General features: G+C 38.2%; 2 protein-coding genes across 4 annotated transcripts in view; one reads left to right on the plus strand and one right to left on the minus strand.

Annotated features, from left to right (window-relative positions):
• LOC146463297 (uncharacterized) overlaps positions 1–14,433 on the plus strand; it is a 50,266-nt gene that overhangs the window by 7,751 nt on the left and 28,082 nt on the right. The window lies entirely within an intron of this gene.
• The window catches only part of LOC146463298 (uncharacterized), a 74,158-nt gene continuing 62,903 nt past the window's right edge, over positions 3,179–14,433 (minus strand). The window contains exons 4-7 of one of the 3 annotated variants that reach the window (XM_085084558.1): positions 9,530–9,739; positions 6,982–7,182; positions 5,275–5,682; positions 3,179–4,928 (exon numbers count right to left, since the gene is read on the minus strand). In XM_085084558.1, coding sequence (XP_084940684.1) covers positions 4,411–4,928; positions 5,275–5,682; positions 6,982–7,182; positions 9,530–9,739 — 1,337 coding nt within the window. In that variant the 3' untranslated portion in view covers positions 3,179–4,410. The remainder of the gene's footprint in view (positions 4,929–5,274; positions 5,683–6,981; positions 7,183–9,529; positions 9,740–14,433) is intronic. The other 2 variants (XM_085084561.1, XM_085084560.1) reach the window with 2 other exon arrangements.

Consider the following 14,433-nt stretch of genomic DNA (forward strand, 5'->3'; position numbering starts at 1 on the left):
ATCCTCGCAGTTATTTACGCAATTTAAGCAGTTGCGACTGCTTTAAGTTGCCTACTAAAACTGAGAGGATCTTTCTTCTAGTAACTCTTTCACCCGCAGTTCAAATATACGTTTCACATGTTCATATTCACTCTTAAAGAATAATTAACGGAACGTAGGGTAGTCTGGCATTAGAATTGTGTTTCAAGTAAAACGGTGAATTATCAAAATGAAGACATTTAAAAAATACAGTGCCATTATCCCCGCTTCCTCCAACAGCTAGGCGTACGATGATTCTTTGTTGTGTAAGAGGAATCTAAGGATACGTAGACTGCGATCAGTCTCTTTCTCCTTTTAAGGTGATTTCCCTGTTTTGCACTGCGCACCTATTCTGCGCATAACAGTCGACCCTTCTTTTTCGTTTAAGTAACTTCTCACTGGCCATTTGTATGAAGACAGTACACATGCAAACGGAAAAAAATTTAATAAACGAACTTTCTACAGTACCTGTGATCGGGGAGCTGCCTTTTTTACACTCGAGCCAGTCTTCTCCCGTCCGTAAAGATTTTCAAACAGGATTTTCATGCTTTGAGGATCAATAGTTCGACAACGAGCACGGTGACCCCCACTTTTTAATGCATGAATTTAAATTACACAACGTTATCTGCAACATGTCTTGATTTCAAGAAAAGTTTAAAATTTTGCTTTAAAATGTTTTGATTTTTAAGGCTGTAAAGAACAAGTCTTTAGATAGTGCTTGGTGTGCACGTATCAAGAGAATTCTTGATTTTGTCACATAATGAATAACTCTTATAAAACTAAGATGGTTTAAAATGTATTTCAGGGTCTTTATTGTTGAACTTCTCTAATAACTTAATCCAAGAAGTGCCTTTTTCAGAAATTCTAGTGCCCCTTTCTGCCTACCAGGGTTATAAGTTATGAGAACCTCGTCGGTCGCAAAGTTGCTGTAAAGGTCATCCATGTTGTGTAAAAACGAGCCCGGTGACCCTTATTTTTTCTTGCACTTTTTTTACTATACGTAACATGATTACCAACTGGATGAAGTTTGAGAAATTTTTTATTACTTGCTCTTTTAAGGGGGAATCACCTTAAGTTTTGTAGCGCGATGGATGTACCGCGAGAAACGCGTTTACTTTTCTAATATACGTAATTTTACAGTCGCTAATGCGCGCGTGATATGAGGCCAAAAAGGACGACTGCTCGCCATCTAAAGGATTCGCTTGTTGTGACCTTAAAATAAGATAAAAGCGTGATTTCTATGTAGACCCTAACGACTGCGGGCAATCCCGCCGTATCAAAATCTGAGCGGTCATACCGAAAACCACTAAAATGTTGGTTATACAACTATTCAACAGTGATTCGATCGCTTGATTGTTGAGTCGCCGCGTGTGATGTTTCCATAAGTTCTCTCAGATTTAACACTTTTTCTAGTGCTCAATCTATGACAACCAGCTTAAAATTACAGTTGTTGTTCAAGTTGAGCCAAATATCAAAGTGTAGACATTAAACTAGACTTCAAATACTCGTGCAAGGAATTTTTTAACGCTAATTTCCAGCAATAACAGTTCATAAGGTCTACGGTAGAACAAAAATGTTTGTGCACTATATACGAAGGTTTTCCACGGTAATAAAATAAAATAAGTCGTAAGTAGTCGCACTGTATATGTACCCTTAAGAATGGACTTTAAGTAGCACAAATATTCTATTATTAATAGTATAACTATCGTATTATGCCATAGTGTAGGTATTGTATTCTAATTGCAAGTAATTGTTAGTATTAAGTATTATATCATAATGTTGAAAGAACCTATTACGGGGGATTAGCTGGGTTCACTTCAACAAATAGAGAAACATCTTCTTCAGTGACTCTTCTTAAACTTTATTGGACTTGTACGAAGTCAGCTCACTACTGCTTTACACTCAATTCTGCGCTTAACTAGAAAACACCCATTTTTATACTGACTCGACAACCATCTGCTTAACGCAAACTAAATCTTACGCAAGCCTTCTGTGATTGGCTGCAAGGAGGTTATTTGCATCCGTGCCTTCGATCTATCAGCCAAGTCAAGGACATCTTTCTAGAGAAATATAACTATGAAGCTTGGGTTGTCCAGTCAATACAAAACAGGGAGGCTAATATAAAAATTACAAAGTTCAGACTTACACAGTTAGGTTTCACAAAGATAATCTGAAAAACACTAAAAGCTGTTGTTTAAAAGTTGTACAAGTAGTCGATTCGTTGAAGGTGTTAGCCTTCTTCATCGAAAATGATTGGTCAAATGTTTCCATAAATTAAATGACCTTAAATGAGTACGTGGTAAACAAAACCTAGAGCTCAGTACGTGGTTGATAGCAGGATTACAACAATAAATATTTATCTTCACAATCACCTTAGGATCAAAGTATTTACTTACAAAAATACCTTATATTACGGACATTATTATTTAGATACCTTCATCTTAAAAATGAACGTCAACTACCATGAAACTTAATTGAAAATATTTTTACGATCACAAGTGTTTCCGCGGAAACGTACAGCTGCTCATACCGAATTCATGATAGGAGAGTTTATACATTAATCACACATTAAGAACAACTAAGTCGAACTACAAGGTATTATCTCTGAAGAGCTGCGTAACGAAGAAAATGAGTCAACTGGTCTTTTTCTGTGATATTACCCAAACCGAGATATAATTTGTAATAAGTCCAAACACCAAATAAAATTCCTTGAACTATTTTAACCCCAATTAATTGTGTTGTAAATATTTTTCATCACTGACAATTTTTATTATCTAACAATAAGTAGTGAGTAGTGTACATATTGTTTTGTAAGCCGCTTCCTTGTTTGTGCGTTGCAGTTAAAAAAAAAACAAAAAAATATGACCTCACTTGCACATTATAGAAAAGGCAATGCACTGTCAGTATTCTGCTCGTAACATAAGCTGTGCTACTGATTCACTAATCACTCACTAGACTGAGTGCAGGAAAGAGCACTACGTTTAGCGCTGTACTTGGACAAGACTTCCCCGTGAGAGATCTTTAGAAGGCCAGTAGTTTTGCTAAACGAAAGAAGGTTAAAGGACATTCAGTGGAACACCGCCTTACGACCACCTCGTCATTACGACCACATTTTTGTGCCCCAACAAATTGAAATTCCAGTCATTTCCTTAGTTTTTACGATCAGAATGCAAAAAAAACTATCCACGGATATTTTCGCCGGCAGGTGACCAAAATAAAAATGGGTTCAAATTTGAAAACGTCGGGTCGATGTTTTCAATTTTTGCTGTCGTAACGCACCAAAAATCGGTTGTACTATATTTTGGTTCAACCTTTCATCTCAGTATAATCGCAACTAATATTTCTTTAAATTAGCGATTTAGAAATTAACTGTAACACAGTGTTCAAAGTTTAAATTTACTGAATTTTTGCCCAAAATCATGACGTCCCATGATACCGCCTCGTCATATCCTACCACCCCCAGTATTATGAACACATTTTCATGACCCGAAGGTGGTCGTTTTAACAGGGTTCCACTTACCTTAAAATATGACAGGCACTCTTTACGATATCCGGCTCACAACTTTGGTCTTAGCTGGCTAGCGAAGAAAGAAACGCGCCCAACTTAAAGAAGTTCAAGAAAATGATAAGTTTTAGAAACATATCATTAACGGACGGCAGTAGTTGTAACTCTTGTTATTTTTGCGACACATAGCGTGACATAACTTGGTCGCCCCTGCGTAACATACTTATTAACCCTATTCTATCCTAACCTATCCTACCCAAGGTTTCCGAATATTTTGCCTGCTGTATGCCTCCTAACGACTTATCTAGAAATGATGACTGCCAGAATATTGTTGCATTTCAAAAATTGTAACAAAGAGCACAAGAACGATGCATAGAGCTACCTGCAATTTACGAGTATATAGAAGACGACTCTGAACTTTCTCTGAGCTAATTTTGACTTTAGAACTCTTCTTCAATTATTTCGTTTAATCCAGGGCGCTATTTGTTTCTTTCCCACAATTTATAATATACTGAACCACTTACTTATAATTGAACTATTGTATCTAGCAGCGTATAATCAGTTATAACATAACTACTACATTAATCAGTGTAAAATATAGTGAACTATCTGTTTAGTTTAGTATTAACTCTTGAAGGGCACTAGTCAGCCACACCTTTATTTTTGTTTATATCCAATAGTTTGGCAATTATATTTTATTCGGAGCGTGTCGAAATGAACGAAATCACTGTGCAACTGCTAAAGATAATGAAACATATTCCCAGGAACACAACTTACAGTTAAGCAATAAGATTTCGCTTCACCTGATGCAACATCAATGATTTCGATGGCATCGAAAATGGCGAAGGCTGACTAGGGTCTTTTGAAAGGTGTGAATTGAACTTTAATTAATATTCTTCGAGTTTTACGTATTCTTCCAGAGGCCGTTTTTCAAGGAGTACACCGTACAGCTCAATACCAGAAAGAAAAATGCCATATATTCCACGTGAGTTGTGGGCGGTTTGAACAATCTTTAAGTAGCGGTAAGCACCCACTTTGCCATCGACACACCACGTGACTGTGAAGTGGCTGGAAGAACTCGACTCATTCTCTTTAGTTTTATCCAGTGTCATCCAGTCGTGACCATCAATTGACCCTTTAAGTTCCCAGGAAGTTAGGGTGGGGTCTTTCCTTTTATGTATCAAGGCACAGTGAGTGACGCACAAAAGGTTCTTCTCACCCAAGTCAATCGCCCACCATGAATTTGGTTTTTGTTTAGTGCTACGGGTTGAACCTTTCCTATTTCTAAGTACATCAAAAGCTTCTCCCTGTCCGTCAGAGGATCGCGTAGCGACAATGTGTGCTTTGGTTTTCCTCAGGTGATCGATGACGTCAAGTTTATCATCTCCGAATGGCAAGAAAATGCCTTAAAAATAAAGATGAAATCGTTGTTTAAAATAAAATAAAACCCTGAAATATACAATTATAGCGAGATTATGAAAAGACGCTATTAAGGATTAAGGTGATTTCCGATAAATAAAACTTGTCCTGAAAATTTTCTCAAACTTTCTGTGATTGTTCACTACTATGTATGTAATAAAAAAAAAACTGACAGGTCACGGTGTCTGAAGTGGTCGCTGACGTCACTTTAATATGTCGGTATATTTTTACTTCAAGTCTCCGTTCCTATGAAGCTGTTAGTCTAAACAAAAACAGTAAATGTGCGCATCGGAATGACGTGTTTGTAAATTAATTCAGAAGTTGGTACTTACTGCTCACAAAGGTCTTCATTTTTCTGATGTCATCTTGTAAAGTTAAGGTCCTGGATTTCCATTCCTCCCTATCATTTTGGAGTTCGGCTGAAGTTTCTGAATAAGAAATTATTTGTTCCTGAACTTCGCTTAATTCTTCCTCCCTTTCTCTAATTGTTTTTGTCGTGATTTTTAACTCGTTTTCGAGACTCGTTATCTTGTTTCGCAGCCCGGCTTTCTCTTCTGTCAGCATCTTTTCTCTTTGTTCAAATTCTTTAACTTTTATTACTAGAGAGAAAAGTCGCATTAACAGCTTTTTTTCTTCTTTCTCGATCTCCTCCTTCTTTTTCTTCTCTTCGTCTAGAGAATCTTGTAAAGATCGGAGTCGCTCTCCTAATACTGCGCTGTTTTGACGTTCTTTCTCCAGATCTGTGATGGAATAAAAAACGTAGTTGTGAGAAAAGTTATCTGTTACTGAACATGAAATATAGGGTAACTGCTTAAAATCTGTTAGGAAACTGGCGTTATTTTGCTTATCCCAGGAAAAATTCACTGCTTCGTAAAACGAACCCTTGGCATTTTGCAGACAAATTAGGTAAAGTAAGGTATGGTAAGGTAAGCTAAGGTAAAGTAAGGTAAGGTAAGGAAAGGTAAGGTAAGGTAAGGTAAGGTAAGGTAAGGTAAGGTAAAATAAGATAAAGTAAGGAAAGGTAAGGTGAGGTAAGGTAAGGTAAGGTAAGGTAAGGTAAGGTAAGGTATGGTAAGGTATGGTAAGGTAATTAAAGGTAAGGAAAGGTAAGGGAAGGTGATGTAAAGTTGTACTTGAACCTACAATGTAGTACTGCCGGAGATTAACATCAAAGCTGATTTCGTACGGTAAACGACAAGATGAATATGAGCTTTCCTATTATCTAAGAAAAGAAAGTGGTGCTATCACGGAAAGTAAAGCTTCGGTCAAATAAATGCAACCATTAAAGCAACGTCAGGTTATATTGTTGCGCATTGTTGTGTGAAATGTTGCTTCTTTTTGACCGAGGTATAAAACTCCAGCCATTGTCAGAAAAAATGAAATGGGAATTTCACTTTTCATGAGAGAAAGCGTTATTTTGACAGACGCTTGCATTACGTATTAGACTTTGCAGAATTCCAGACAACTGCTTTGTTTTGCCTTCTTGTACGTTGTGTCCCCATGAAATAAGGACTGTCACAATAGAAAAGCTGACCAAAAAAGATTTAAGACTCTAGGGACGCGAATGAAAAACAAATCCAGTTTCTCAGCGAATCAGTAAGTGGTTTACGGAAACTTATTATGAAAAATCACGCGCTCGCGGCATCTGGCCAATCACGATTCACGAGGAAAAGTATTTCTTTGACTTAAACGGGTTATACCCTCTACCACCCTCAGAGTCATGCAAATATTCAATAGGTCATGATCATTACATGACTCCGTAGCTAAAAAATTTGTTTTGTACTTGCTCTGGGCCTGTGCAAAGAGTTTCGTCACAATTTAGGGACGACATGTATAAAAGGTCTACGTTTTTTGTGTGTCGTTTTGTCTTCTGCTTCCGTTTCGTCCCCTTAATTTGTATTTAGACTATCGTGTTTCTTTCGCAGCGTTGGTTACCAGTGGCGAATGCAAATTCTTTTCATCATTGAGTGTGTCTTGTTCTATATAGGACCGAGAGAAAAATAGCATAAAGACTGATTGATCAAAAATTGAATACTAACCTGCCATTGTCTGTAAAAAGTATTTCAGGAGCGTCGTCTGCGCATCGATTAATTGTTTATTTTTCGCGTCTAGTTGCTTTATTGACTCATCACGCTCTTCCATGATCTTTTGACATTTGTTGCGTTCTTCTTCTAGACCAGTTTGTAAAGATCGAAGCTTTCCTTCTAGTCCTGCGCTTTTTTGTCGTTCTTCGTTCAGCTCTGCGGTGGAAGAAAGAATATATTAAACCACGGAAACAGGAATGAATTATTTTTATTACAACATACGCAACTCAAGGGCTGCAGATAAAATTTGTGAATCAGATTAAATAGTTAAAAGTGAAAAAAAACTTTCTTTCTTATCTCAGGGATGTTACTTCTTCGTAAAACTAACTTAAGGACCGTTCTGCGTTTAGAGGGGGCCAATGAGAAAAAAAGGAAAGGGGTAGAACGGCTTTAACAAATTATTGCTTACAATCTTTCTCTCGACCATGAATGCGTCCATTCGGTCCATGGCCACTGACATAAATGCTGAGCTTCCTGAAGTTTTATACAGCAACTAAGGTTACTACTTTGGTTGTTTTCAATGCTGTCTCCTATGTTTCCAAGGTGGTTTTGTGGTCTTTTAAAAGGATAGCTACCTAAGCTAATGCAGTTGATCTGTTTTGGATGTTTTTAATTGCTGCAAGTTTAAGTTGCAGAAAGTTTTAGGAAACGGAATTTGATTGCCCAAATTTACGATGTGCTTTTCTTCATTACGAAAATGTTAGCTGACATAATTTTTTTTGTAGCATTTTGAACGACATACACTTATTTGATCTCCGAAAACAAACTGAATTATTTCTCCAGTGTCACGAAAGGTTTGATCTGACATTTTGCCGCCATGAAAACTTTAAATTTCCGAATTTCTGAGGTGCTTAAGACATCCACCGAAATGACCGTTGGGTATCCTGTGTTTTCCATGCATTTTACTTTTTAAATAGGTACTGGATAAAGGCCTTTTAAAATAGCTTTAAAACAGACACGAAAGAGACAGACGACATTTTCTGTAGTATGTGAAACTTCACCGAGTAGTGTTATCGTTCCTTTTGTCTGTTTTCTACTGAAAACAATGATAAAACTCCAACAAATGTTGATATCCTTTTCTTGCCGTCGAGGAGACTAATTTGAGCCTGACGGTCCTATGTCCGATCACTTACACTGGATATAAGGTGGTATAATGAGTCTGTGCACATCACGTGCACGGAGTCATATACTGATGTATAAACGGACACCGGTGAATAAAGATGGTATCAAGACCAGTATACATTTAGTAATTCCTTTTACTTATGTATACGGAATCCTATTACAGGTGTCTGAGAGCCGTATATTTCTTGGTATATTTTGACGTATACGTATTGTTAAAACGGACCTTTAACACGCCACATCCTTATATTTTCCGTAAAGGAGCAGTTGTGTGAAGAAAGTGTACTACCTGAATAATGGACTTTTTACAGTTAATTCCACGTAGTGTCAAGTGAGGAAATTAAAATACTGTAACAGTCGAAGTCATCATGATCCGTATTGTTGAACAGAAAAGTTACTTAACTAATCTACTGTTATCCAGTCAGCTCATTCGCAGGATTTTTAGTTAAATTGTTACAAATAGCATGCAATACTACTCACGTACCTGCTAAGTATTTAACCACTCAAAACATTAATTCCTTATTTCTAACATTAAAGCTGATTAAGTAGGTTAAAGTACTAGATGAAAATGAGCTTTCCTGTCATCTAAGAAAGGAAGGTGGTCTTGATATTATGAGTTGACAGAATGTAAAGCTTCGGTGAAATAGACGCAACATTTCAAGCAACATCGATATCATGCAATATTGTTGCGCGATGTTGTGTGAAATGTTGCTTCTGTTTAGCCGAGGCTTAAAACTCCAGCCGTTGTCAGAAAAATGAAATGGGCATTTCACATTTCATTAGAAAGAGCGTGATTTTGACAGACGCTTGCATAATTAGGTTTTGCAGAAATCCAAACAACTGTCTTGTATTGCATTCTTGCAGGTTGTGTCCCCATGAAATAACAAAAAACGACTGTATCAGTACGGAAAAGCTGACCAAAAGGGATTTAAGACGCTAGGGACGAGAATGAAAAACAAGTCACGTTTCTCAGCGAATCAGTAAGTGGTTTACGGAAAATTATTATGAAACATCACGCGCTCACGGCTTCTGGCCAATCACAATTCACGAGGAAAAGCATCTCTTTGACAAAAGCGAACCCTCAGAGTCATGATCATTACATGACTGCGTAGCTAAAATATGTTTTGCACTTGTTCTGGGCCTGTGGAAAGTTTTGTCACAATTTAGGTAGGACATGTACAGTTTTAAAAGGTCTACGTTTTTTGTGTGTGGTTTTGCCTTCTGCTTCATTTAGTCCTCTTAATTTGTATCTTGGTTAACGTGTTTTCTTTCGTAGTGTTGGTTAACAGCGGCAAATGCAAATTCTCTCCATCGCTGAGTGTGTCTTGTTCTATATAGGAGAAAGATAGCATAGGGACTGATTGGTAATAAATTGAACACTAACCTGCTATTGTCTCTACATTGTTATCAAAGTCTTTCTGAGGTGTTCTATACTCATCGATTAATTGTTTATTTTTCGCGTTTAGTTGCTTTCTGAACTCATCACGCTCCTCCATGATCTTTTGATTTTTGTTGCGTTCTTCTTCTAGAGCAGTTTGTAAAAATCGAAGCCTTCCTTCTAGTCCTGCGCTGTTTTGTCGTTCTACGTTCAGCTCTGCGGTGGAAGAAAGATTATGTTAATCCGCTTAAACAGGAATCAATTTTATTACAACGTACACAATTCAAGGGCTGCGGATAAAATTTCTGAACCAGATAAAATGGTTAAAAGTTAAAAAAACTTTCTTTCTTATATCAGGCATGTTACTTCTTCCTAAAACTAACTTGAGGACGGTTCATCGTTCAGAGGGGGCCAATGAGAAAAAAAGGGATAGAATATTCTCTCCACCGTGAATGCGTCCATTCAGTCCATGGCCACTGACATAATTAAATGCGGGACATGATAATTTGCGAGTTGTGGAGTTGCTGCTTGCAGTTGCGAGTTGCGAGTTGCGAGTTGCCAAAACTAGAAAATGAAAATTTCTAGTGAAGTTAACGTTATATAAAAGTTAGGGATCACAAGGACGTAAAAACGGACTTTTCAGAGTAAAGGGTACTTTTAAGTCTTTTGTTGAGTTCAGTTTTAATATAAACCAAAGTTACAACCAGAGAATAACCTTTCTGAGCAAAGGAAGTGTTAGGGATCGATGCCACTGGTTTGTAAATCTCAGATAAGTTATAACATTGGACGAATCCTCCATGGTGAACAAAGATTAACTGCACAACTACGTGGTCCCACGCGTTTATAAAACCGCAAAGAGCGGATTCATGTGCACGTGCGCGAGGGAAACCATTCTAAGGGGCTATTCACATGATTCCGGAATGAAAGTCATTCCGGAATGAGTTTCGTTCCAGAATGAAATTCGTGCCGCATTCACATGTTAAAATCGACCGACTCTGGCTCACGTGGTTTAAAGTTCCAGCGCATCAGTAAACAAAGATGACGCGAGTTTCGCACGAAACATTGTTATGCATATTAATGGTAGCTGCCACGATTTCGAACAACTTGACCACAGGGCTGCTTCTTTTGCCTTATATAGCTAATGAAAACGTCCTGCAATTTTTTCTGTTTTCGTTGCGTCCCATTTCCATCTACAAACCGAATCTTTCTTTACTTTCATATCCGCCATCTTGAAAAAGATACGCATACACTACTCGCCCCAGGCGATTTTTCATCTTGGAACGAAGTTCATTCTCACTTTACATGATACCAGAATGAAACGTCATACCAGAACGAAAATTTCATTCGGATTGAAAACCGGAATGAACTCATTCCGGAATGACTTGTGCGAGGGCACAATTTCGTCTCGGCATCCTGTAAACAGATGCAGAGAAATATATGGAGATGGAATGAACTCATTCCGGAATGAAACTCATTCCAGTATCATGTGAATAGCCCCTAAGAGTGCCAATTTATAAAAACGATACTAATAATCAATACTAATAATCGAGAGTTCAGAAAATGAATCGTAGCCAACAAAATTTCACGTTAGTTCTGTTTTTCAAATAATTACTGACATCGACAGGTTACATTACTGGGTCTCCGAGCTGGCTGGCCGTTCCATATCATCGGCAACGATCACTCCATTGTTGAAAACAGTATTTTAGGTATTGAGATTCGAGAGCGGTCGTTGTGATGGAAAGAATGCAGACATTTGTACCCTCAGGCCTCGATATGATCACTGCGACTGATCCGTCAAGATCTGTAGCCATCATAATAATAATAATAATAATAATAATAATAACCTTTATTTACCCTCGGCAGTGTTTATAGCACAAGTGCTAGTGGGGCCGAGCATTAAACCTCGTAAAAAAATAATATAAATTGAAAATAACATCATAAGTAAGCCTTTACCATTATGCTTGTCCCCCCCCGGGGGGGGGGGGGGGTACTCCCTTAACTTACCTTAACGGGGACGTGCGGCTCGATAGGTTATGGTTTTCAGGGTGTTGTCTTGAATGGGGTATCTATTTCATCACTGTCTGTCTTAAACAGGGTATCGCTACATGACCTATAGGCTTAAACAGGATAAGCTAGCTTAGAGAAATTACAAAACAGGGTTGCACGCATAATAACAGGGTCTAGTTGGGACGCCAGATCGGCCCCGATTCTCAATGCTCTTAAATGGAATAGCCTCGCTGACAGACGTGCAAAACAACTGAAATCTTTAATGTTCAAAACTGTAAATAATCTCGTACCCGTACTCGTACCCGTACTCGTACTTCGTGCCGCATTCACATGTTAAAATCGACCGACTCTGGCTCACGTGGTTTAAAGTTCCAGCGCATCAGTAAACAAAGATGACGTGAGTTTCGCACGAAACATTGTTATGCATATTAATGGTAGCTGCCACGATTTCGAACAACTTGACCACAGGGCTGCTTCTTTTGCCTTATATAGCTAATGAAAACGTCCTGCAATTTTTTCTGTTTTCGTTGCGTCCCATTTCCATCTACAAACCGAATCTTTCTTTACTTTCATATCCGCCATCTTGAAAAAGATACGCATACACTACTCGCCCCAGGCGATTTTTCATCTTGGAACGAAGTTCATTCTCACTTTACATGATACCAGAATGAAGCGTCATACCAGAACGAAAATTTCATTCGGATTGAAAACCGGAATGAACTCATTCCGGAATGACTTGTGCGAGGGCACAATTTCGTCTCGGCATCCTGTAAACAGATGCAGAGAAATATATGGAGATGGAATGAACTCATTCCGGAATGAAACTCATTCCAGTATCATGTGAATAGCCCCTAAGAGTGCCAATTTATAAAAACGATACTAATAATCAATACTAATAATCGAGAGTTCAGAAAATGAATCGTAGCCAACAAAATTTCACGTTAGTTCTGTTTTTCAAATAATTACTGACATCGACAGGTTACATTACTGGGTCTCCGAGCTGGCTGGCCGTTCCATATCATCGGCAACGATCACTCCATTGTTGAAAACAGTATTTTAGGTATTGAGATTCGAGAGCGGTCGTTGTGATGGAAAGAATGCAGACATTTGTACCCTCAGGCCTCGATATGATCACTGCGACTGATCCGTCAAGATCTGTAGCCATCATAATAATAATAATAATAATAATAATAATAATAATAATAACCTTTATTTACCCTCGGCAGTGTTTATAGCACAAGTGCTAGTGGGGCCGAGCATTAAACCTCGTAAAAAAATAATATAAATTGAAAATAACATCATAAGTAAGCCTTTACCATTATGCTTGTCCCCCCCCGGGGGGGGGGGGGGGTACTCCCTTAACTTACCTTAACGGGGACGTGCGGCTCGATAGGTTATGGTTTTCAGGGTGTTGTCTTGAATGGGGTATCTATTTCATCACTGTCTGTCTTAAACAGGGTATCGCTACATGACCTATAGGCTTAAACAGGATAAGCTAGCTTAGAGAAATTACAAAACAGGGTTGCACGCATAATAACAGGGTCTAGTTGGGACGCCAGATCGGCCCCGATTCTCAATGCTCTTAAATGGAATAGCCTCGCTGACAGACGTGCAAAACAACTGAAATCTTTAATGTTCAAAACTGTAAATAATCTCGTACCCAAATACCTGTCTGATAAATTCGCTAGCGTTAATACCATTCATAGACATGATCTGCGAGGTGCACAACATAACTTGTTCATTCCGCGACCAAACACTGAGGCCCTCAAGAAACGTTTTCGTTATAGGGGCGCAGTAACATGGAACAGTCTGTCAGCGGGGACTAAGCAGGCCACTACTTTAAATAGTTTCTATTCCGCTATTGTATTTCAGAATTTTTCTAACTTAGTTTTAGCACCTATTATAGGATTTTTCAATTGTGTTTGTTAATTTTAATGCCTTAGCTTTTTAGCACTAGGTTTAATGCGCACGGCTCTTTAGAAGACCACTTTTTAGTGATAAGGATTCCGTGGATAAAGAAAGTTGTTATTATTATTATGGCTGTTTATTGGTCTTTTGAAAACGAAGCATATTTCAATGAAGTAAAAGGAATCTGCAAAGGACCGCCAATGGAAGAAACTAGTGTATTCTTATTTCATTCTAGTCTTAAACTGGGTATGATTTTGGGTTAAATGCCTTAGATAGGGTCTGAAAACTTTGAATTCTGTCTTAAACGGGATACGGAAATCAGATAATTGTGTCTCAAACAGGGTCAGGGTTTGAACGCCCTTACCGCTCCTCCCCATCAAAGCATCTGTTGAGTACCCCCCCCCCCCCGGATGTTTGCAAACCCCTTGCACTTATATCATCGCTTGTAGATTCATGGATAGCGGGCAGTTCCGTTACATTCAGGTTTTGTTTTTAGCAAAAAATACCATCAAACTTGATTGCCACCTCCTTTTTTGTTTAGTCTTTCGGCAACGATGCTTCTTTTACTTATCAGCTGGTATAGTGTTTTGTGGTGGATTTCTTTGCTAAATAAATTTGGAGCCTTGGGTATTCCCATGCATACGAATGACGCAAATGCTCTTGTGAAATTTTGAAAACAACCCCCAAGAGTGGCCTTTTGTTTTTGGCCGTGGGTTCTTACATATTTTTACCCTTAAAAAGGTACGAAAGAAAAATAATCGGATTCGTCCATTTTTTACCATTGTCTGAGCTTTATAAAGCAATGGTATAGGTCCCTAACACTTCTTTTACCCAAACATGTAACCCTCTGGGTGTAACTAGGCAGATAATAAAGCTGAACTCCGAAAAAGAGTGCCCACCCAGTGGTTATTGCTTATTTTTCCCGAAATGTTCTTTTTAAAGTCTTTACGATCCCCAACTTATTATCTTACCTTGACTAGGATTAGAAATCTCTT

The sequence above is a fragment of the Pavona decussata genome, unplaced genomic scaffold (assembly GCF_977016875.1).
Source record: "Pavona decussata unplaced genomic scaffold, jaPavDecu1.1 SCAFFOLD_179, whole genome shotgun sequence".
Classification (NCBI taxonomy): domain Eukaryota; kingdom Metazoa; phylum Cnidaria; class Anthozoa; order Scleractinia; family Agariciidae; genus Pavona; species Pavona decussata.